The sequence below is a fragment of the Mustela lutreola genome, chromosome 2, assembly GCF_030435805.1.
Source record: "Mustela lutreola isolate mMusLut2 chromosome 2, mMusLut2.pri, whole genome shotgun sequence".
In the NCBI taxonomy this organism is placed as follows: Eukaryota; Metazoa; Chordata; class Mammalia; order Carnivora; family Mustelidae; genus Mustela; species Mustela lutreola.
This window is the reverse complement of record NC_081291.1, coordinates 89762764-89786201: the sequence shown is the minus strand read 5'-3', so window position 1 is coordinate 89786201 and position 23438 is coordinate 89762764. Positions and strand designations below refer to the sequence as shown.

At 34.6% G+C, this 23438-nt stretch overlaps 1 protein-coding gene across 8 annotated transcripts in view; it reads right to left on the bottom strand.

The window, feature by feature from the left end:
• The window catches only part of TBC1D5 (TBC1 domain family member 5), a 564199-nt gene that overhangs the window by 214502 nt on the left and 326259 nt on the right, over window positions 1-23438 (bottom strand). For all 8 annotated transcript variants that reach the window (XM_059162522.1, XM_059162530.1, XM_059162525.1 and 5 more), the window contains 4 exons: window positions 12721-12823; window positions 5140-5232; window positions 3609-3655; window positions 3443-3512 (listed from right to left, as the gene is read on the bottom strand). In XM_059162522.1, the coding sequence (XP_059018505.1) occupies window positions 3443-3512; window positions 3609-3655; window positions 5140-5232; window positions 12721-12823 (313 nt within the window). The remainder of the gene's footprint in view (window positions 1-3442; window positions 3513-3608; window positions 3656-5139; window positions 5233-12720; window positions 12824-23438) is intronic.

Sequence of the window (23438 nt, the reverse complement as noted above, 5' to 3'; positions counted from 1 at the left end):
AAGTATTCTCTTCAAATGACAGGATGCTGTAATTTAAAAAAAATAATTAATTCTTGGGGCGCCTGGGTGGCTCAGTGGATTAAGCCGCTGCCTTCGGCTCAGGTCATGATCTCAGAGTCCTGGGATCGAGCCCCGCATCGGGCTCTCTGCTCAGCAGGGAGCCTGCTTCCCCCTCTGTCTCTGCCTGCCTCTCTGCCTACTTGTGATCTCTCTCTGTCAAATAAAATAAATAAAATCTTTAAAAAAAAAAATAAATAATTAATTCTTGCTCAAATTTTTTCCTACTGGTATTAAATTAAAATAATTTGGGAGAGTTCATGCTAACTGTAAGACACCATTCACATTCAAGAGACAGTGTTTACTCTGAAGCCAATTTTCCTTTAAAAATGAACAACTCAACTTTTTGCTTATTTTAGTTATGTAGTTTTTCTTTACTGAAGAATGTTGTGTGGCTGAATACCATACTCAGTGGGATGAAGGCACTGAGCTCAGGTAGGGTTTATAACAACCATATGGGAAACAGATCACTATACCTAGTCATTTTCTAAGGGTCTTGAATAAACACACTTCTGTAGAGATACAATCCCTGGCTTTGGAGAGACCTAATCCTAAATTAGCCTTTTAAAAAGGTTTAATTTAATGAAAAATCATGTAATCCATTTCCAGGTTGAAGAGAATGAGTTGTCACTAAATCAACACCCTATGTGGTTCATTTATCAAATACTGAATGGAGACTCATGTGTAGCTTAAGAACTACAGACTTACATAAACTGTAGTTTGAAAAGGTTTCCTCTGTGCTCAGAATACTTACAATAAAATTGCTTAAATTTAAGAAACTCACAAGTAAGGCTCATGATCATTTAAATGGTAAACAGCTTATCTAATGATGAAACCAAAAGAGAAAATTTTAAAGTTAATATAAGATATTCCTTATCTTCAGGATTTATCATCATAAAAATGCTATTTGCATTTAACAAATATTATCATATGGGATAGCTACAAGTACCAATAAAACTAGCAATCTTCCTAACCATTTATTAAGTGGTACTCAAAATGTACTCTACAGGTTAGTGCCAGTCCACAAACTGTTATAAGGATTCAGCGAGATAATTCCAAACCATTATGTAAAGCAACACACTGCTTTCTTCATGAAGAAAGTCTTATTATGGGAAGAGTGTCTGCTGACCTAGGCAGCACACACAATGATGGAACTGAATTGTCAGGGGAACTAGAAGAACTTAAAGAGAGTAGTATATTCATTTCTCAAACTTCTTTTAAGAAAGGTGATAGAATCAAGACATAGAATAAAAAGAGGAGGATGAAAGAGGCATTCACTACATATGCTTTATAGAAATGTATTATTCATTGATATATGCAAGTAACATAAATGCTCAGAGGTCACATCTATGTGTTTTTTCTTGACAAAATGAAGAAATATCCTTTTTTATGCTGTCTTAGCCATTTTCACGAACTTGACTCAGTGATATCAACATGAATGGGTAAAACTGAAAAGTAGTAATGCTCACATCTTTATCATTTGCTTTTGTAGATACAGTGAACCAGTTATAAAATACAAAATGACCACTGCATAAAACGATCATGTTTTTATTTAAATGTATTCAAATACTTTTTGCTCAACATTTTGATTTTTCACATAAGTCCATGACTTCATCAAATCTCCTATCAAGAACAAATATGAAGTAATTGTTCTAAAACATGGCAGTTCATCAAATATGCTTATAAGTTTCACCTCTAATAACCCTTACTAAATGTAACATGTTGATATATTACTAAAGACTTTATCCCCTAGGTTGAAGATCAGCAAATTTTCTCTGTAAAGGCCAGATAGTAAATATTTTAGGCTTTATAGGTCATATAGTTTGTGCTGCAACTAGTTAACTTTGTAATGAACCATTACAATGAGCAAGCAGTGAAAGACAATAAGGAAACAAACAGGCATGGCTATTTCCCAATAAAACTTTTTTATGAACATGGAAATTTGAATTCCATAGAATTTTCATATGCCACAAAATATTATTCTTCTTTTCATAGTTTTTCAGCCATTTAATAATGTAAAAGCCATGCTTAATTCCCAAGCTGTATAAAAACAGCTGGCAGGCCAAATTGGCCTGCAGGCAGTAGTTTGCCCTGATCTAGACCAAAGGCATAAAGCACATTAGTTATCCATTTCATTTTTTAAGAGATGGAATAAAGTGACAGAATAATATATGGTTTCTAAGCAGAATGCAATCAGTTGTACCAATATAAAATAAATTAATCATATAGAAAAAATATACCAAAAACTCTTAATGACATCCCTTGCCAGAATAATTGGCATTTTTCTAATATTGTATAATGATAATGAAAACACCATATGATCACTAAGTTAGCATATATGTTTGTTTAAAATGTCAGTTAACTCAGCAATTCCACTCCTAGAGAAATGCCAAGAGCATTGAAAATATACGTAGACATGAAGTTTATACACAAATGTTCACAGCAACATTATTCTTAATAACCGAAAAGTGAAAAAACCCAAATGTCCATCAACTGATGTATGGATAAACAAAATGTGGTATATCCACACGGTGAAATATTATTTGGTCACGAAAAGTAGTGAAGTACTGATGCATGCTACAACAAGTATGAATACCAAAAACATCATGCTAAGTGAAAGGAGTCAATCACAGAAGGCAACATATTATATGGTTCCATTTATAGGAAATGTTCTGAATACGCATGTTCATATAAAGCAGAAGTACAGTAACGCCAGCGACTCTGGGAAATGGAGCAAATGCAGAGTGACAGCTAATGAGTATGAGATTTCCTTTTGGGGTGATGAAAATATTTCTCAATCAGATAATAGGGACATCTGCATAATCTTGTGAATATACTAAAAACTACTAAATTATACACTTTAAAGGTGAATGGTATGGCATATCAATTATAACACATAATAAAAATTACAGTTAAAAAGAGTAAGAGAGAGTAAATGATAAATGATGGTATTGAAGCTAAATTGTGTAAATTCAATAGTGATGTATTAGTAAAAATAAGATAGCCTATTTCATACAGAGTTTGTCTATGCACTTCGGTAACAAAATGTCTATCAACTCACACATGTAGCAACAGATCAGGCAGATAAATGTACTTGTCATTCAAAATTTGTAATAATATTTCAAGTCAGAAGCTCTATTGCACAGATAATATACATATAAAATAAAATACATATAAAATAAAATTCCCATTTATGTGAAATTTTTTATTTTACCTTTATATACCTGCCAGTATTATTAGCAATATGGCTTAGATCCCCCATTCAATCTTATTCCATAGATTTTTAAATTTGGGGTTTTTTTAATAGTAATAATGAAATGTTCCTACTTATTAAAATCATTTGTTCCCTCAAATATATTGAAAAGATCTGTACAGAAACACTTACCTTTTGACCATCATGCTCAAAAGTAGAAAACCAAGGTTCAGCAGTTTCCATAAGCTGTGAAAACATTGCACTAAAAATTAGAAAAATAATACAGTATTAACGTTAAACCCTCACTGAAATAGAGATGGTATAAAAAATAAGAATAATAGAAAGTTTTTGTACTTACTAGGCATCATGTTCCAGAAACTCAGGGTTCAAAAGAGTTTTCATTTCCTCACTTAAAAAAAGCAATACAAATAGTCAAAATGTATAATTTTTTAGTAGAAGGAGATGTAGAAGTTGCCTTATTCTATACGTATAAGCCAACTTTCATACAGTGTGCAAATAAAAAATCATCCCTTCTAAATAAAAAAACAATTTCATTAATAAATGAAATCTTTTCTTTCTATAAAGATCAAACACAAATTAGGTGCCTTGTCTGTACCACAATGAACTAACTATCTAATTACTCCAAATAACCACTACAAAATGTGACAATATATTCCTTGAATGTGCCTGATCTAGAATAAATTGATTACGCCACAATCTGCCACTTGTTTTCCAAAACAAAACAAAAGAAAACAAAACAAAACAAAACACTTACTTACTGGTCATATATATCCTATCAGAATATTATTTTCTTTCAATGGCTTCCATTTTTATTGTATTTTAACATCCATTGATTAGCGATAATACCTCTTTCAAATCTATTTTAGTGTTGCTTTTACCTTTCAACGGCTTGAAACTGCCAAAACAGCAGGTCCAACTTATTTAAGAGCAATTTTCAATTATCTATACTTTCCTGTGAAGCATATTGTACACACATGCTTTTAAAAAGATAAAACTGGCATGAAACCAGGATCCCAAGACTAACTTCATCCTTACCATACTTTAGAATAACTGAAGAAAGGATAATTAAGACATGGTTACTCTAGTCAAATGCACAAACTCATATTTGTATAATTAGAGAAACTCGAGAGAAACTAGAAAATACTAATCTATAATATAGTAAACAAGGGCTAATTTAACAAAGGCTCTAATTTATGCTCAGAAAAATGGATGGCTATATTTGATTAATAATTGTAGAGATAAATACATAAAATGTTATGTGTTGATTTTTTATGTTCTGCACATAGAACGGTTAACCTATGGAATACTTTTGACAAAGTTTTATCATCTCACAGTCTCTAGTCCCAAGATACTGGCTGGCTGCCTCTCTGGGCCCTCAGTTACTGCATCTAAAGTGGAAATAAATTCTAAAAATTAGCCTAAGTTAAATATAATTACTAAAGTTACTTGCTGTAAAGAATAAATTAATGTATCTTAAAACATGACAAGTTATTTTTGTTTATTTACAAGACAGGGGTTCTCACAGACAAGGTTTTCATACAGCCAACAGTGAAAGAATCATTAGAGGATGGTATATATGAATATCATCAGTCATTAGCTCTTTGCCATCTTAACAAAAATCTCCTCTTCTTGATCCATTAGTTATATACCTTCCTTTGTCACAGATCTAAGATTTTCAAAGTCATTTATGATTCTAAATTTGTCCCATAGCTGAACCAGGACTACAACTATTATGTGGAGTAAACAATCAGCCACATGAAACACAACCAAATGTTTATAATTTACAAAAGTACCTTCAATATAAAAGATTCTGAGGTTAAAATGATTACAGCAAGGCTGAAAAAAAGAGAAGGAGCCTAAATAAAAACTTGCCTTGGTTGGGCAGACTCACTGGCATGAAGAAAAGCTTGGTGGTCACAGTGGAGGATAAAGACTATAGGCGCTAACAGCTCGTGCATTCCCTGAAACATACGAGCAGGAGAAATGAGAGGGGGAGGATGCTGAGGGTCCACCAGTGGACAAACTAGGCTCAGTTAAATGCTTCTTCAACTGATCCTCACCACCAACATTTCCATATTTCATTGAAATGCATAAAATGAAAAGCTACAAAATGAGATTTTATTTACTTTTAGAATTTGATTCCAATTCAACCACAGCACAAATTCTTCTTTAAAACATGGAGAGCAGTTCTCTTTTAAATGACACAACAAACAATAAATTGGCATGGTAGACAACCTTGCACCTGTCAGTTGCTTCACGATCTGTACTCATAAATATGAATTTCATTTATGCAAATTATAATCATGAGCTACAGTGTAAAGATCTGCAGTAAGAAGGGCAACTAAGAACTGTAGACCTAAGGAAATTACATCCAATGTTTTCATTATATAATGGCTCAAAATTAGGATGTCTGTAGATTTAGGAAGAGCTGAAGTCAGCTAGCTGGAAATGTTGGATAATAAAAGAAACAATCTTTAGCAGGTATAACAGCAAACAGTTTTCAAAGTACGATTTCAACATCTTTAATCTGAAAACTACCATAGTTTTTTTTTTCCCTGTCTACTTCAACTATAAGGTTACTGTTCAATTTATTTAGTGAATTCACCGATTATATATTTTTTACTTATACTGGTGCTCACCTGTGGATTATATGAATAAGCACAGAAGCAAAAAACTACATTGGTTACTAAGTTGTCTCTAAAAAAATATTATAAAAATTCATTATTTATCCATTATTGTAGAGAATAAGGCATTCCACATTAGTAATCTGCCTTGTTAACTACAAGATTTTTTACCCCTTAAGCATCAGAAAACGTGTTTTAGCAAGTTAAAAATAGATTATAATCTTTTCTGCCTCTTAAAGTAAGTAAATTATATTTTCCTTTTGCTTAATAACTATGGATGATTTTTAATTTTAAAAAAACAATACAAAACACCACCTTAATAAGAAATTAAAAAAATATGAAAGCAAAGACAAGACAGAGTTTCATGGGTGGAAGTAGTGATGGAAGGGCAGACACACAACTTTCTGTACATTCTAGAAGTACCATGCCATTCTTAAAAGCTAGTGATCATCACAAAATAATATCAAAGTAAACTCCATCAGAGCTCATTTGTAAGTTACCACTAGACTTGAATTAGGACTCACTGACATTTGTATAAAATAATTTGTGACACACCGACAGCTTTCTGGTGATTAAGATAAATTACCGTACACCACTTCTATCTTTTTAAGTAACCATTTCCTTATTAAACAAACTTTGAGAGGACTATTTGACTATCCCTTAGAGGAACACGGTAGAGACACAGAAAAAATGGAACTAAGTGCTAAGTATGCTTTAAAATCATCATGAGGTATTTATTCTACTGGAATAATCTCTAATTATTCCACAAACCAAGTGCCATAATTTGATGATCAAAGTAATAGCAAACTGCTGTAAGAATTACTATAGATACAGAAAAGAAAAAAAAAAAGACAAGGAGAAAGAAAGGAAGAAATGGGAGGGAGAAGGAAGGAAGGACAGGCTGATCAAAAGAAAGAAATATTAAAAACTAAATTAAAAATTAGATATCTTTGTGGTAATCTTTTTGCCTTTTTCTATGACTTCCTCAGGATAAAGTCCCTAGAAGGAGAATTTCTGGGTCAATGAGTAAAGAAGCTGGTTCAAGTTTGTTATGTATACAATTAGGCTGCCCTTCAGAAAGGATTCCCTCACTTTAGGGCATAAAAATCGCCACTTCACACATCTTAACTTATACAGTTTTGTTTTATTTATGTTTTTTGAAATCCTATAAAACTTCATAATCAAACAGTTATTTTACCCTATTTAAATGCTAGTGAGACTGACAAAAAATTTTATTGGCCATTATCATTTAATGAATTGCCCATTTTCTCCTAATGAAGAGTTCCCTTTTTCCTGATAATTTGTTACAGCTCTTCACCAATTCAGGATATTAACCTGTAGTCATTTTTGTTATACCATCCCACGTTTATCATTGTTTTTTAATTGTGAGATCCTATGTCATCATGAAGCTCCATACTTCAAAACTATCAGATCAATACATCATCCTTCATGGCTTCCTATTTTCATGCCTAAAAATGCCTTCCTTATATGGAGATTAGGTGAGTACATAGTTTTCTTTATTATAGCTAATTCTTAACTGATCTGGCATTTAGTTTTGTCCTGAAGAATAAACTTATATTTCTCTCTGCACAAGAGTTCAACTAATTTTTTTTTTTTAAAGATTTATTTATTTATTTATTTGACAGAGAGAAATCACAAGTAGTCGAAGAGGCAGGCAGAGAGAGAGAGAGAGGGAAGCAGGCTCCCTGCTGAGCAGAGAGCCCGATGCAGGACTTGATCCCAGGACCCTGAGATCATGACCTGAGCCGAAGGCAGCGGCTTCACCCACTGAGCCACCCAGGCGCCCCAAGAGTTCAACTAATTATTGAATAATCCATCTTCTCCTAAGAGTTTTGAGATGTTGTCTTTACCATATACTTACTGAATAGTTGGTGCTCGTTTTTTCTTGGCTTTTATTGGTATTCCATTGGTTTGTACATTCTTTTTAAAATTATTTTTATTATTTTAAAATTATTAAAATTATTTTAATTATTTTTTTATTATGTTATGTTAGTCACCATACAACACATCATTAGTTTTTGATGTAGTGTTCCAAGATTCATTGCTTACATATAACACCTGGGGCTCCATGCAATACGTGGTTTGTACATTCTTAACAAGAACTTCACTACTTTAATGACTTCAACTGTAAAATATTCTATTCTTCCATATTTTCTATTCTTTTTCTCAAAATTATCTTGCCTGTCCTAATTTAATTAGAAGGTAAACTTTAGTGTCATTTAAATAAAAGGCTAATCAAAATACTGCAATTTCATTGGCACTGCATTAAAATTAACTTGAAGAAAATAGTTTAAAGAATAACAGATTTTCCAACCCAAGAGTTTGTAAACTGCTAAGTTTTTACTAGGTTTTTGCTGTTGATGTGGCGGTGATCTCATTTGGTCTTTTCCCCCTCTATGTAATTTTCTAACTAATGGCTGCTTTAATAAGAATCAGTTCTTGCCTAAATGCATCTTCCCACCCTCTTTAAGTTTTCTCTTCCCTCTAGTTTCTGCAATACTCTCTCCAGATTCTCATTTGCTCATGCATTACTCATCTTCAACTTCCTATGTCAAAAATTATTAACTACCTATGACAATGCTGAGAACACAAAAGTGAATGAAGTGAGCAAGTTTCTAACCATTATAGAGCTTTCGGTCTAGAGAGCAAGACACACAATGAAATGAGCACAGAAGTGACTAGAAACTGTGATAAGTTTTTAGAATTAGAAACTGTGATATGTTTTTATTTGTAGATTAAAAAAAATCCAGTTCCTACTACAGGTTCAGCACATAGAAGGTACTCACTCCATGGTGACTGATTAAACATCTACCTCTCCATATAGCAATGTACTGGTAAATGTTGAACTACAATATGAAAAATGAAATAGAATAACATTAAATCATATTTCAAATCAATAAATAAGGGTGCTCTTTGTATAATGAAAATTAAGAGTCCCCTGAATATCATTAAGACAACCTTTTTTACAAATTCACTGTTGACTTCCAACTAAACTGGAGACATTTCCTCAATTAGACTTGGAAGAGATTGTTAGTTTGACTCTTAATTCTAGACTAGCAAAACCTGATTAATAATTACAAACGGCAAGTGTATGAACATCTTTATAGGAAAAGAGAACCATTTAGAAAGAATGATCAGAAATTCAATATGCTGTAAATTCGACAAAGCAAAATAAAACATAATAGATTGCCAGTATACTTATTGGTTCCCAAAATGTATATTTTGCTTGCATCTACACCATCAGCATTTCTGCTTGCTTAAAGCCTTTATCCCTGCTGGATCGTTAGTAGTCACTGCACTCCAAACTCATGCCAATTGAAAATAAAGGTAACGAAGTTTTCTTCATCAACAGCCTGTAGGCTCACAAAATTGAACCTGTTCTTTTATCTGCCTGTGTTCATTTAGCCCACCAAGCAGTCTTTATTAAAGCTGAGGCATCAGGCAGTCAAAGTTCATTAATACCATTTATATAATCTCTGCAGTTTCAATTAACTCAGCAAGACATTCTACTACATGATAACAGTCTCATTAATTCAATAAAATCCCATAACTATTAACAATATGGTCGATGTTAAACGGGGTGTCACCTAGTACAAAATAATAGCTTTAACAGCTTGTGATGAAACTCAAGGTTTTTTTTTTCTTAAATTTGATCTGGCTAAATATTCAGTCCTTCTTTAGCAAGGTATTATTTCTATGTAAAGAATCTATAGGATTTTAAACATGTACAGGGAGTAATTAAGTCTTATTAAGGAACTCCCAAGAGTATCTTAATGATACTTTCTTATTCAGTAATTGACTTTGTCTAAATTATCAAGAATCTGACCTTCCCTATTCCTGCCTAGTCTTCCTTACAAATGCAGAGGCCCACACACATCACTTATGTTTGAGTGCAGTTATTATGTTTTTATTCCTTGTCTGTGGAATTTGTTTCCATTATTATAACACTTCCTTAATTGACTTTTTTCTTTCTCTAAAGAAGAATGTGTAACTTGGGATAATTTTATTCTGACTTGGTTTGCTATCACTAAATTTTTTACTGTGAGGTATTTTCAAATATTGGAAAGAAGAAAGGACACAACGAAGAGATAAGCTTGATGACAGAAGCCAACACAATGAGGAGAGAACAGAAAAACAGAAAGGAGTCTGAACTACTGGAATAACTAATGCTGCAGAACCATTTTACCCCTAGACTTCTTGCAAAGTGTGTTAACAACATCCTTTGAGTTCAAGTCATTCTGAATGGGATTTTCTGTTATTTGCTTCCAAAAGTCCTACACTGATATTTACTTTCTCCCAGTCTTCTTTTTGGTTTCTTTGTTTTGGGTCTTTGAACTTTTTATCTGACTTCTGGAGAGTCTATCTGGCTTGGAAAGGTCTTTCCAATCCTGCGATTATAAACAATTCCCCAACATTTTTTACAATATTTCATTTAAAAATTTCAGTTTTCATATTTATATCTTTATGTCACCTGGAATTTATTCTTCAATAAATGTATAATTTAATCTTTTTTCTAGATGGAAAATCAAACATGGCAAGTCAATATCCTTTTCTCCCATTAAAGGAAAATATCCTATCTTATCATATTAAGAATTCATATACAACTGGACCTGTTCTTAGTTTGTTCCACTGATCCATGTTGATTCCCATACTAATGTCATATTAGCTTGATCACAGAATGTTTACAAAGTTTTCATACCTCCCTTTGCCATTCTCCCCTTGCCTTACATTCTGTAGCAACTCTAAAATATTTAATAATGATAATAATAGTAAATCCACCATAAATACCAATAAGAACACTTAATGATCACTATGTGTTTTTTAACTCTACAAAACCAATATTATTATTGTCCTCCTCTTACTGACAGTAAAACTAAGATTTAGAAAATTTAAGTAAGTAAATTGTCCAGGATTATGTAGCTAGCAAATGCTTGAGCTGAGATTTAAATAACAGATTTAAGCCCAGACCCAGTGCTCTTAACCCCTAAGCTGTATTATCTCCATTAAAATTATGGTAAAGCTTTTTGGCACTAAATTTAAAATGACTATGTCCAGTTTTTAAAAAATGCATCTCTCTCTGTTTATCACTGGAATGATAATACATTTACATATTAATTTGGGAAGAAGTAATATTTCATGCCTTCCTATCTACAAACATACAACCACTCTCCTGTTTATTCAACTCTTGCTTTATGTCCTTCAATAACATTTATGGTTTTCTTCACATATCTTTTGCATCTATATTGTTATATTTATTTCAAGGCATTTTAAAGTTTTGGTCGTCATTATGAATGGGATATATTTTTTCCATCTTCCATTCTAAAAGTGATAATCACCATGTAATTAACATGAAAGCATATTACTAGTATTAAAACGTAAGATAAACTTAGTTCCCTTCGGTATTCTATGTATATAAAAACAAATACATTATTTAGGACAACTGGAATATGACTTTGCTTATTATCTTTATTTTCTTAAATTTTATTTAAATTCAATTAATTAGGGGCGCCTGGGTGGCTCACTGGGTTAAGCCTCTGCCTTCAGCTCAGGTCCTGATCTCAAGATCCTGGGATCGAGCCCCACATCGGGCTCTTTGCTCAGCAGGGAGCCTGCTTCCCTCTCTCTCTCTGCCTGTCTCTCTGCCTACTTGTGATCTCTCTCTGTCAAAAAAATAAATAAAATCTTAAAAAAATAAATAAATTCAATTAATTAACATATGGTGTATTATTAGTTTCAGAGGTAGAGCTCAGTGATTCATCAGTACTTTATTATCTTTAAACTGATCAAGTATATTTCAAACTAAATACATTACTCTAGGGGTGCCTGGGTGGCTCAGTCAGAAGAGTGTATGACTCCTGATTCCAGGTTTGTGAGGTGGATCCCCATGCTGAGTGTAAGATTACTTAAATAAACTTAAAAAAAAAGAGAAAAAAAAATATATACACATACACATTGCTCTAGCCAAACAGGTGTTTTCTGTTATATTACATTGAAGTTAGAAAGTGATCAGTTGGACATACATTGAAAACTTTTGTTAGAGAATTTATTAATTTGATTTAAATTCCCACTTACTATACATTTTGATAAATACATAAAATATCCAACTTTTCTCCCTCTCCGACTCCCATTTGTGTTCCCTCTCTCGCTGTGTCTCAGTCAAATAAATAAGTAAAACCTTTAAAAAGAAATCCAACTTTTATATTTCTATTGGAATACCATAAGCTTAAGTAGAAACCTAGATACTTCTTTATATATTAAATAATGTACATTTCAATGAAAGCAAAACATAATCCAACAATCTTAATCTTCTTTCCTTTAGTAATGGGATAAATATCTGGATACCAAAGAATATCATAAATTTCAAAAAATTTGGAGAAACTTTCCAAAGTTATATCACCAGTAAATCTTAAAAGAGTAGAAGGACATTGATTATTTTTTACACAGCATGTCACATATTTATAAATGCTGTATTTAGAAACAATATTTATATATACAACTCTGAAAAGTTTTATTACTAGATTGGCTTCAAAGATGCTGTTTATAAACAAACTCCCAAAAGTTGAAAGAAAAGATTGAACGCCTTATAGAAGACAATTTGGTGGAATGTCTTATAATAAGGAAGAAGCATATGTGCTTCAATGAGCTTACTTTTCTCACCATGCAGCTGACAAGCAGCTCTTTGATTGCTTTACTATTATGATACAACTTTGGATACAATAAAGGCTACATTATTGCTCTATCATTTGTCAAGCTGTATAGAAAATTTTGAGTCAATGGATGCCACCTGTACGATATTTTCATTACCTGTTTATAAAGCAACTGCTCGTTTTCTCTAGCATAACAGAAAAGAACATCTGTAAGAATTTTTCTCACATTTTCTTGTTGGAAAAACTGCATTTCAGGAAACCTGAAGAAAGAAAACACAGGATTAAAACTGACTAGCAGAATTCTAAGAATTACCTTCAAACTCTCATGTTTAAGAGGTATCAAAGGCTACTTTTAGGTGTTAGTACAAGTGTGTATTTACCATGCAACTAGCTTATTCCACTGGTGGGACTGATAAGGTAAGAGAAAAAGGGTGAGGAAAGGGAAATTATTCTATCACAGATGGAAACTGTACCTTTCAACACCTAAATATTTCAAATGTCTCCATGTATTTAAAGTCCTCACACAGTGGATATGACAGTTCTTAAGCAAAATGAATCACAGCCTATATATTTGGGGTGCAGGATAACTTTGTTTTAGCCCATTTAGTTTTTAGGACTAGAATGTAATTTTGGATGTACCAGCTTTTTGAAGAAATCATTTTATTTTTTTAATGCCAGTATTAGGATTTAAATTATTATACATGACCATGCTGTTAGTTTGTCTGATTAAAATGCTGACTTCAAATGGAACAAGTTAGTCAGTATTGCTTAAACGCTCTCCAGATCAAAAATTCTACCAGGCGCTTTGAGGTAATATGAAATAGAAAAAGGGCACAGTATCCACTTGAAAGGAGATTACATAGTTGCTGTTGGTTTTTTAGTTCAGTTTTTGTCTTTTTTTTAAAGATTTCATTTATTTATTTGACAGAGAGATAGAGCCAGAGAGCATGGGGTGGGGAGCGCAGGGAAAATGGCAGAGGGAGAGGGAGACGGAGGCTTCCCGCTGAGTGGGGAGCCCCACAAGGGGCTTGATCCCTGGACCCTGAGATCATGTCTGGAGCTGAAGGCTGAGCCACTCAGGTGGCCCTACATAGTTGTTCCTAATGAAAGAATATACAATTCTAACAATCCAAAGAACAAATACATAGCAATTTAATACAAAATGAGTACATAAGGGAAAAAGGAATGTCACCTAGAAGTTAACAGTCATAAATAGGCTCAATCACAAAGGGTTTAAAAAAGAATTTTTATGAGAGGAGAAAGAGGAAGATGGCATATCAGTGGTAAAGATAACCAAATCAGAAAGAGAGATGAAGGCACAGATGAAGGCAATGAGTACTCCAAGGGTATGGCACAGTACGGTGATCAGTACTGAGAAACAGAAGTCCTTCCATGAAGTACTGCCAGTCCAAAGCAGGATGATGAGATAGGAGAAAAGGTGGGGCAGGTCAGATTGTAAGGGCTAACTGCCTTGTTCTGGAGACTTCAGCTGTTTTATGCTTCATTCTGATCCTTTTCTTGTTCCCTGTGAGAGTTAATGACTTTCTTCCCAGTCTAATCTGGGTTCCTGGGTTAACTATGCTAATGGTTTGTGAAGCATCTCATTTCTGGTCCTAATTTTTATAATAAATTGAAGCCTATTTTATCTTCACCTGTTCATGTGACTTTCGCTTGAAATTCCCTTGGATGTGCAATTGTCCCCAAACACATATATTTGATTTTATCTCTAGCAAAGGAGACCTCTTTCTTGGATTGCCAGTAATAAACAACCCATGGATTTGAGTGAGATGACCTCATATTTCTCCATGAATCTTAATTTGATGACCCCTCCAGATAGTTTCTACTCAGGCAAGGGAGTGTGAGTAGGCATAAATGACCTTAGCTCCCAAAGAAGAGAAAAATTAACCTGAAAGTAGATTCAAAGCAAGAATATTATATCATAGAAGCCAAAGGTGTTCCAGAAAGATGTCAAATGCACTGAACCAGGGAAGAAACAAAACCACTTTTTAAATGACTTCTTTGGGACAAAAGAAAGTTGATAAAGCCCTTACAAGTCAAATATCCCAAACTAAAGTAATCGGGATGAGAGACAGGTAAGCAGTTAAATTGCTAAAGAGAAACTTCTTAGGAAAATTTAGTTACTAAGGTAAAAACAGATTAAGCCTTCAGAGAATGGAAATTGTTTCTCCTTCTTCCTCATTAGATGACTTAAATCTAGCCTTATCTTTTTTTTTTTTTTTAAACTGAGGTATAATTGACATACATTATATTAATTTCAGGTGTAAAACACATGATATGATATTTGTATACACTGCGAAATGATCATCACAATAAGTCTAGATACCATCCTCGCCATGTCTTTAAGTAGGATTCTTGCCCCATAATTTAGATCACATGGCTTAAATGATTTTGCACATCCCCTCCATTAACTATTCTTTGAAAATTTTCCATGCACACCAGCACAACCAAATTTTGCGTAGCTGATGCAATCTGAACTGATTATGCAAGAAAGTACTAAAAACTGCAATATCCACTTTGTAACAAATACCCATGAACTATATAGTAAGAGTTTAATACCTAACTACTAAAAATGTAAATTATATTACATACCAATTCATAGTTTCATTTAAATGCATACTAACCACTTGCAAGATTAAAAACAAGAGAGCTACAAGAATTAAATTGCAGGTAGATAATTTAAATTACCCACTTTTAGCAAATACCCAATCAACTAAAAATGTGTATTAGGCAGACATAGCATATCTACGCAACAGCACACTATCTACAACACTACTCTACAACCCTAAAGTGCCAATTTATGAAGTTTCATGATACCCTCTTTTTTAGAAAAGTATGACTTGCTCTCTAAATTCTGATGGTTTCACAGCATCAAATAAAGTAAGGCAGAAAGACACAGAAAAGGTTTTTAAACGGTATAAAAGTTTACACTATTTAAGAAGCTGGATAAAGAATTTACATTCAGAGAAGTTTTAAGCTGAAGAAGTCTTTGGAGATTAGCCAGGCTAAGTCAGAAGGTCACAAGTAAGGATTCTGAAGCAGAGAGATACACATCTGCCCCCACATATCTGGGTAGTTAGGGCAGCGGTATTTCCCCACTGCTTCACTCATCAATTATAAGTAAGTCAGACATACACATTTAGGTAAAATTCCATGAGTTCAGAATTACCAAGAAGAACTACGTCATGAGGTTGATGAATACACATGAATAATAACATATTTCCCACAACAAAAACTTGACTGTCTTATTGTTAGGCTTCACACCAGAAGATGTACCATCTACATGGATCAGAAATAAGGGAGAAAAGTACAGTGAGTAGTTTTTCTAGGAACTGTACTAATCAGTTTGGGTTTTTTAAAAAGATCTTATTTATTTACCTAGTTGAGAAACAGGTGGGAGAAAAGCAGAGGAGCACAGGGAAAGGGACAAGGAGATTCCATGCCTAGCACAGAGCTGGATGAGGGGCCCGATCTGGGGCCCCCCACCACACTAAGATCACAACCAGAGCTGAAACCAAGAGTTTGATGCTCAACCGACTGAGATCCAGGCCCCCCCAGTAATTATCAGTATTTAATGATATGTTTTCTGTTTCAAAATAGCTTCCCTGCCATCCATTACATGTTTTTTTTTTTGGTTTGTTTGTTTTGTTTTATTTTTTAACCCCAGGCCATCTGGTATTGATTGAAGATAGGTAAAGTAATTTGAACACCATGGGGCAAATTTACTTCTGAAACAATAATGAAAAATCACAAAATACAGACCCAAGCGGGCCTCAATAATAGTTAAGATTTTGAAAATCAATAGTGACTCTACACTTCCATTAAAAAAAAGAAAGAAATGGTAGTAACTTCCAAAAAGATGGGGTAGAGAAAAAAAAAGTTAAAACTGTGTTAAGTTTATGATTCAAAACAGTTATCTGATAGCAAATAAAAGGGAATAAAATTCATACCAAATGGGCCTAAAGATAAATTTCATTATTATCAGAAAATGGAAGCCCAAGTGAAGAAATTTCTAAATTTGGCCAGAAAATGAAAATGGTAAATAAGTGAGATTGAAACACTGGCATAGATAAAAACCAAAGAGAAAGTAATATTTAAGTACTCCATGATGAAATTTAGACAATACAGTCTAAGATTTTTCTTTTTCTTCTTTTTATTTACTTATTTTTACTGTATCCTAGACTTCTTTAAGAACAAAGTGATGAGTGATGTGGGGATTAAAGCAAGAGCATCCTTGAACTTTACCTTCCCTCCAACTAGTTCCCCCCCAAAACCCCCTGCTCCCACACCCTTGTGTTCCCAAATCTGTTCTCAGTGAATAAAGAATTTAATCCCAGAGCCCTTGTACAAATCCCAGGCTCTCTTTCCCTAGCCCTCCCCCTTCTTCTGCCCCCCATTCCTGGGATGGGCAAGCACCACAGTTTGAATGCACAGGAGAGCCCAGACCGGTGACAGACACAGAAGGAAAGGCCTCACCATCAGGGAAAGGGACTGGGTACCACCATCCCAATTCCTGACTTGCCAGGAGGGGCTTGGAAGCACAGCAAGGTCCAAAGGCAAACCCAGCAGGGCTCTGGTCCTCCCAGGAGGTGTCAGAAGCCAGGTGCTTTGCCATGGGGAACAAGGGCACCCCAAACTGGGGACCTAGAAAAGTGAGGGCTCTCCAAGGGACTCTAAGATTTTTCTTGATTTTCTTGATGGAAAAAAAGTAGTATTTCAGTTCCAAGTTAACAGATCAATATTTTTTTATTTTTATTTATTTTTTTCAATTATTTTTTTTACAGATCAATATTTAAAATACAGCAGTTTCTCTCCCAAGATGTGTGAAGGAACTTATAATCAGACAAATTTTACATATTGCAAATTAATACCCAGAGATATAAAACTTTGGTGTATGAGTTTTGTTCTGCATCTTGAAATAACTCAAAATTCACAGGTGTTATAGTCTTCATCACAAGACTTAAAAACTTTCATTATGGAAAATTCAAACATTTCTAAAGAATAGACATGGTAGACTCAATAAATCCATCACCCAATATCATTACCAACCAGTTCTTGATTCATACATAGTCCTCCCTCAATTCTGTATTTTGAAACAAATCTGAGATGTCACAACTATATCTCTAAAAGGACTCTAAAAACATAACCATATACAATTCTAACACTATGACTAATAAAATAATCCATTCATTAAATCAAATATCCAGGCAATGAGCAAATTCCCCTAATTTTTTTTTTTAGTTTGTTCAAGATCCATAAAATGTCCATACGTTACAATTTGTTGATTTATCTCTTAAGATTTATTCTTCCCCTCCCTTTTCTCCTCCCTGTCTCTGTCGCTACAATGTACTGGTTAAGGAAGCCAGGTTATTTATTGTGTCGAAACATCCCACATTCTGAATTTTTCTTATTGTTCCTCTATTTTGTTATTTAACACACTCCTCCTGCTATACAGCCTATAAACTGGTAGTTAGGTCTAGAGACTTCATCAAATTCAAACTTAATTTTCAACAAAATTCTTCATGGGTGGTATGAAAGTTTTAGCATACATTTACAAATTCTTTGACACTTCTGTGAAAAGGTGAAGGAGTCTAACTCCTCTCCATTTGAATGCATGCTGACCTTAGTGACTAGTTTCTCACAAAGTGATGATGTAACACAACTTCCATCTGACTCTCTGTGGACACATCCTTGGAACTCAGATATCATGCTGCTAGGCAGTCAAGCAGCTACATGGGAGGGCCATAGGAGGTGTTCTAGTCCCCAGCTGCAGCAAAGGTCTCTGCTGAGAGCCAGACATGGGAGTGAACAAGGCTTCACACGATTTCCAGCCCCCACCCTTCAAGCAGGCTTGGCCAATACTACATGGAACAGAGGGAAACTGTCTGCCTCAGTCTTGCCCAGGTTGTACATTCATCAACAAAATAAATGTTGCTGTTTTATGCTTTGGGGTGGTTTACGATGTAGCAATAGGTAACCATCACAGTTGGTATTATGTACTTCCATCAATTCATTAGAGGTTGTAAATAGTAAAACTCTTAATTCTATCATTTTACCTTCATTATCTAAAACGCATATATAATTAAAAAAAATTTCCTTTTATCAATTTTTAGTTATCCTGAAGTAAAGTCAGCATAATTTTGAAAAATCTTGACTTCCATTACATTTGTTTATGGATACTTGTTGTAGACATCTAAATGAATGACAGAATGGCCACTAATTTTGTCACAAAAGTAGTTTACAACAACCAGACTATTCTATGTGCCTTTTGGGTATCTGCCCATGTGACTACAGTATATTGGAATGAATCAGGAAGTAAGGGATGGAGAAAAGCCACACAACAACTTTAGAGCCCCAATAGCCAGGAACCCACATGGCAGTGATCTGTGATAATACAAACAGACAATTAAGAGAAGCGAGGCAAATTTCTGGGTCGTCTATAATGAAGAGATCCTCAGACAACAAAGAGACAAAAAAATTAAAAAAAAAAAATTAAAAATCCTAAGCAAAAAAAGGGTTAAGATAAGAGTGAAATGATAAAGGGCTTTGTCACTGCATTATAGTACATAATTAGGTAATTAGAAGTATTAAAACAGACAAAGCATTGGGCCCAGATGAATTACTGAAGATGCAAGTATTCAATAAGATGTCCCAGGGGAAAAAATAAAGCCCTTGGTGAAGGTTTATAATCATGCAGTAGGACAGAGAAGCACAGAAGGACTTGTAGGAACAATAACTGATGTTATGTTCATACTTCAAAAACAGAATTTCAAAACAAGCATTCATCCAAAATTTAAAATGAGCTGATGGAAACTCCCTAGAATACTATTAAACACCAAAATAATGATAATACCTTCTTCTGGTTTATTGTTTTATCAAAGAAAAAGTGGAAAATCAAGCAAAAACCATCAAGAGAAGCAATTTCATATAGAATGAAAGCAGGCAGACTTTTTCTTCCTGAGCTCCCTATTTTGGTTGATTTCACCACTGTCCCTATTCAACCAAATATGCTTTCTCGTCTTTGCAGGCACACAGCTGGATTTAATTTCTCAGCTTCTTTCTCAGTGAGCTGTAACAGGTGACCAAGTGCTAGCCAATGAAATGAGAGTAGAAATGATGTTTGACCACAAAATTCAACCCCCACCTCCACTTCAGCAAGGCCCCATACACATTTTCCCTTTCAGCTGGACAGAAGAGAAAAGGTCATCCAGGAGGCTTGGGAAGTTACCTGTGGATGGTGGTAGTTTTAAAAATACACGTGCAAATTCTTAAGAATATGTTCCTCTCTTGGATTGCTTGCTCTGGGAGTAGTCTCTGGAGAAAGACATGTAAGCAGCCCCACACAGAGATGTACGTGGAGAAGAACCAATATGGATCCTCCAGCCCTAGTCAAGCCTCCAGATGACTATAGCTCCAATTGATATCTGACTGCAATCTCATGAGACTTCTAAGCCAGAACCTTTTGGCTAAGCTGCTCTCCAACTGCTGATATGCAGCAACTATGAAATAAATGATTATTGTTCCAAGTCACTAGGTTTTGGTCAACTTATTATGCAGTTACAGATAACTAACACAGCCTTAAGTACCTGAATCTGGGGTGTCATTAAAAAACCATAAAATACATGGTAGGAGTGTCTACGGGACTGGAGAGAAGCTGGAAGGACCTTGTATACAGCACCAGATAAGTATTAATGCACATGAAAAAGGCTACTGGCAAAAGACAGACTATGAGGAGGCAGCCAGTGAGGGTTTAAATGAAAATAAGGAAAACATTATAGGAAAAATGGAGGAAGAAGCTTCCTTATAATATAGCAGCAACATGGCAGCTTCTAGTTATACAGAAAATAGAAAATGTACCACATAAGCTGGGTGACCTAGCTAAGGAGCTATCCAGGCAGAGTGTTGAAGGTGCTGAGTTATATTTGTACTTATAGTAGAATGAGAGAGGAGAGAAGCAAAAGGAAGAACTGCTAAATGCAAAGGTTCTAGGACTTTGAAAATAAAACTTCTCATTCTCATCTTCTCTATTCAGCAAATGATGCTAACATTATTACGACAGTGCTTGTGGGCAAACATCAAATCTAAAACACAATTAAAAAAAAAGTCTAAAGATGAAACCAAGGAAGTGAGTGTAAAATCTTTTGTTAAGATATCAGAAGGCTCTCAAGTGGTGCCTCAGAGAACCCTGTGTCAGTCAAGATGCCCCAATGCCCTGTGACAATTGAAAGGCACGCCTCACAGAGCTTTTAGCAGTCAGAGGCCAGGGATGGTGCCGCATAGCCTACACAGCACATAACAGCCTCACACAACAAAGAATGGGTCCAAGATGTCAATGCTCCCAGGTTGAGAAACTCAGCATTAAGAGTATTATCAGCTTAGAGGGCACAAACCATATTTATTTAATCTCTTTCTGAGTAGACTTACAAAAACTCACCAACATTTCCATCTCCTGTTAGCTCCACAGAGTGCTCTGCATACAAAAGGTATTATTCACTTGATATTTCTTGAACTGAAAAAGTGTTAAGTCTAGGCAAATAACATTAACATAAAATATTACAGAGTTGTGGAAAGATTAGCAGTCCCAGGCATTATTTCCATTCTGGCCATTAACAAATAATATTTTTTCATATTCTTTTTTAGTTTCAAATTTTCAGGTTTGCAAAATAGAGAGATGTAGTTAGATGAGTACCAATAACACAAGTGTCTATTATGGGTGCCAGATACAAGAACTAAGCACTCAAGAAAATCTGAGAGAGAAAACAGACATTTTACAGATGTATAAAAAGGAGATAATTTACATGATCTTTAAAAGAGTAAAACAGACACTATTTTCTTTATCAGGACCTTCAATTTCCACGGCAGTAGCTAGCACATAGTAATTTCTCAAGTAATATTTGTTGGATGAGTGAATAAATCCACAAACCTACAAACAAACCAATGGAAAAAAAAAGTGAAATCTATGGACTCAGGGGCTGGAAGTGGGAAGGTGAAGCAGAAGAAAAGCTGGGCAGAGTTCTGCTGTCACTGTTTCTCCAATTAACAAAGAAAAGAGCAATACAGTTTTCACAGGCCACAAACTGAAGGTGAACACTGATTTTAAAAAGCTTAAAAAAAAAAAAAGTAGAAATCTGATGTGATGGTAACAGAATCCAGCCCATGAGGACAGTAAAAAATCTCCAAGAGGCCTAACATGGAAGATGGGAGTTTGAAATCACCTTACAAGGGAGATGATGAAGCAGAAGGGTTATGATGACAGAAAATAGCAAAGAATGCACAGCAGAGAAAGGACAGGTGGGGGTGGAGTTTCAGGAGATGGGATGTGTCACCATCTAATAGACATTTTCATCAAAGCTTCTGTCTAGCTCTCCAACATCCTTAAACAGCAAGCCTTTGACCCTACTACACCCCTGCCTCAAAAACGAAAAACTTTCTACTCATCCCATAAAGGTGAAAAATTAGGGAAAAAATATATAAGGAGATAGACACATGCACTTTAAGCGCAAGATTCTCACAACTGAAAATAATCTCTATTTTGCAATTTTTCAACAATTAAAACACTTTAATTCAAAGCATTTACCCTTAAAGTAAAAAGGTAGTTGAGTTCTGAATCTGCACTCAAGTTCTGAAAAGATTCTGTTCTACTACTGAACAGGTTATACCTGGTAGGAATATTTCAGGATGAGCTATTACTTGACCACGCACCAGACTTTACTTTTGAACCTTCTTTAGTATGTGACCCCACAACTATATACAGCACTGAAAAACCTGGCTTACTTTAAAACAAGGAGGATCTCAAAAGGAAAACCTCTTCTGGTCGGCAGCTCACAGTGATCTATCCGTGCTGCCACTACATGGAGCCCTGCTTCCAACTCCAAACATTAGGGGACTCAGGATGCTAACCTATCGAAGCACCGCAACTGTCAGTTCTGCAGCAAACACACCTGCATTTTCACAAGTACTACAGAACTTTTTTCAAAATTGAAAGAAATCCCACAAATTGGAGTAAATGTGTAGTAAAAACTTGCACGCCTAAATGGAATAGAGATGGGAAAAATACATGTTAAAAACAGTACAGGAAAACACACACACACACACACACACACACACACATATACACACAACTATAATAAAATATTTTGTTTTTACCTTAAATGTTGTCAAATGAGGCAGGACTACAGGCCATTTGACAAGAATTGTTTCTTGTATTCCTGAAAATCTGTTTTTCCCCTCTTTAATATTTAAGAAACACACACACAGGTTGCCGACAACTCTCAGAGAGCGGCTTGTGTTGTCGTTTTCGCTTTCCCGGCTGTGAACAAGTGCATATGTGAGGGCTGGTCGTGCATGCACAAGCATGTACTCTGCCTGCATTAAATAAAATCACAACACAACACCAACTACATCCACTCATTCATGTGTGCCTGCAGTCCACCTCGAGGAGACTGAAAATATAAATACAAGCTGCTATTTTGGTGTGATCACACGAATATGGCAGCTTGTATGTTTTTTTTTTTTTTTTCTCTTTAACATTTTAACACTGGGCAGATTGTCTGCATTAACACAAACCAAAATCAATTCTGCTCTGAAACTGCTTGTAAAATCTTCCTTCCCTACGGAATTTTTTATTTAAGTAAAAAAATAGGCTTGGAGGATTCAGGACATCTTAACTTTGTACAATACAGCAAACAATGCCGGACCACAGAACTGGCAGTTATTTCTCTCTAAATGGGAACTTTGGAGAAGACAGACTTTAAGAAAAATTTTAAAAATCAGTAAGTTCACCTTGTAAAATTACTTTTGTGTATCATTAATATAGGAAAGATTTGCAAAGTAGTCTAATTTCAAGTTGCCTACTAC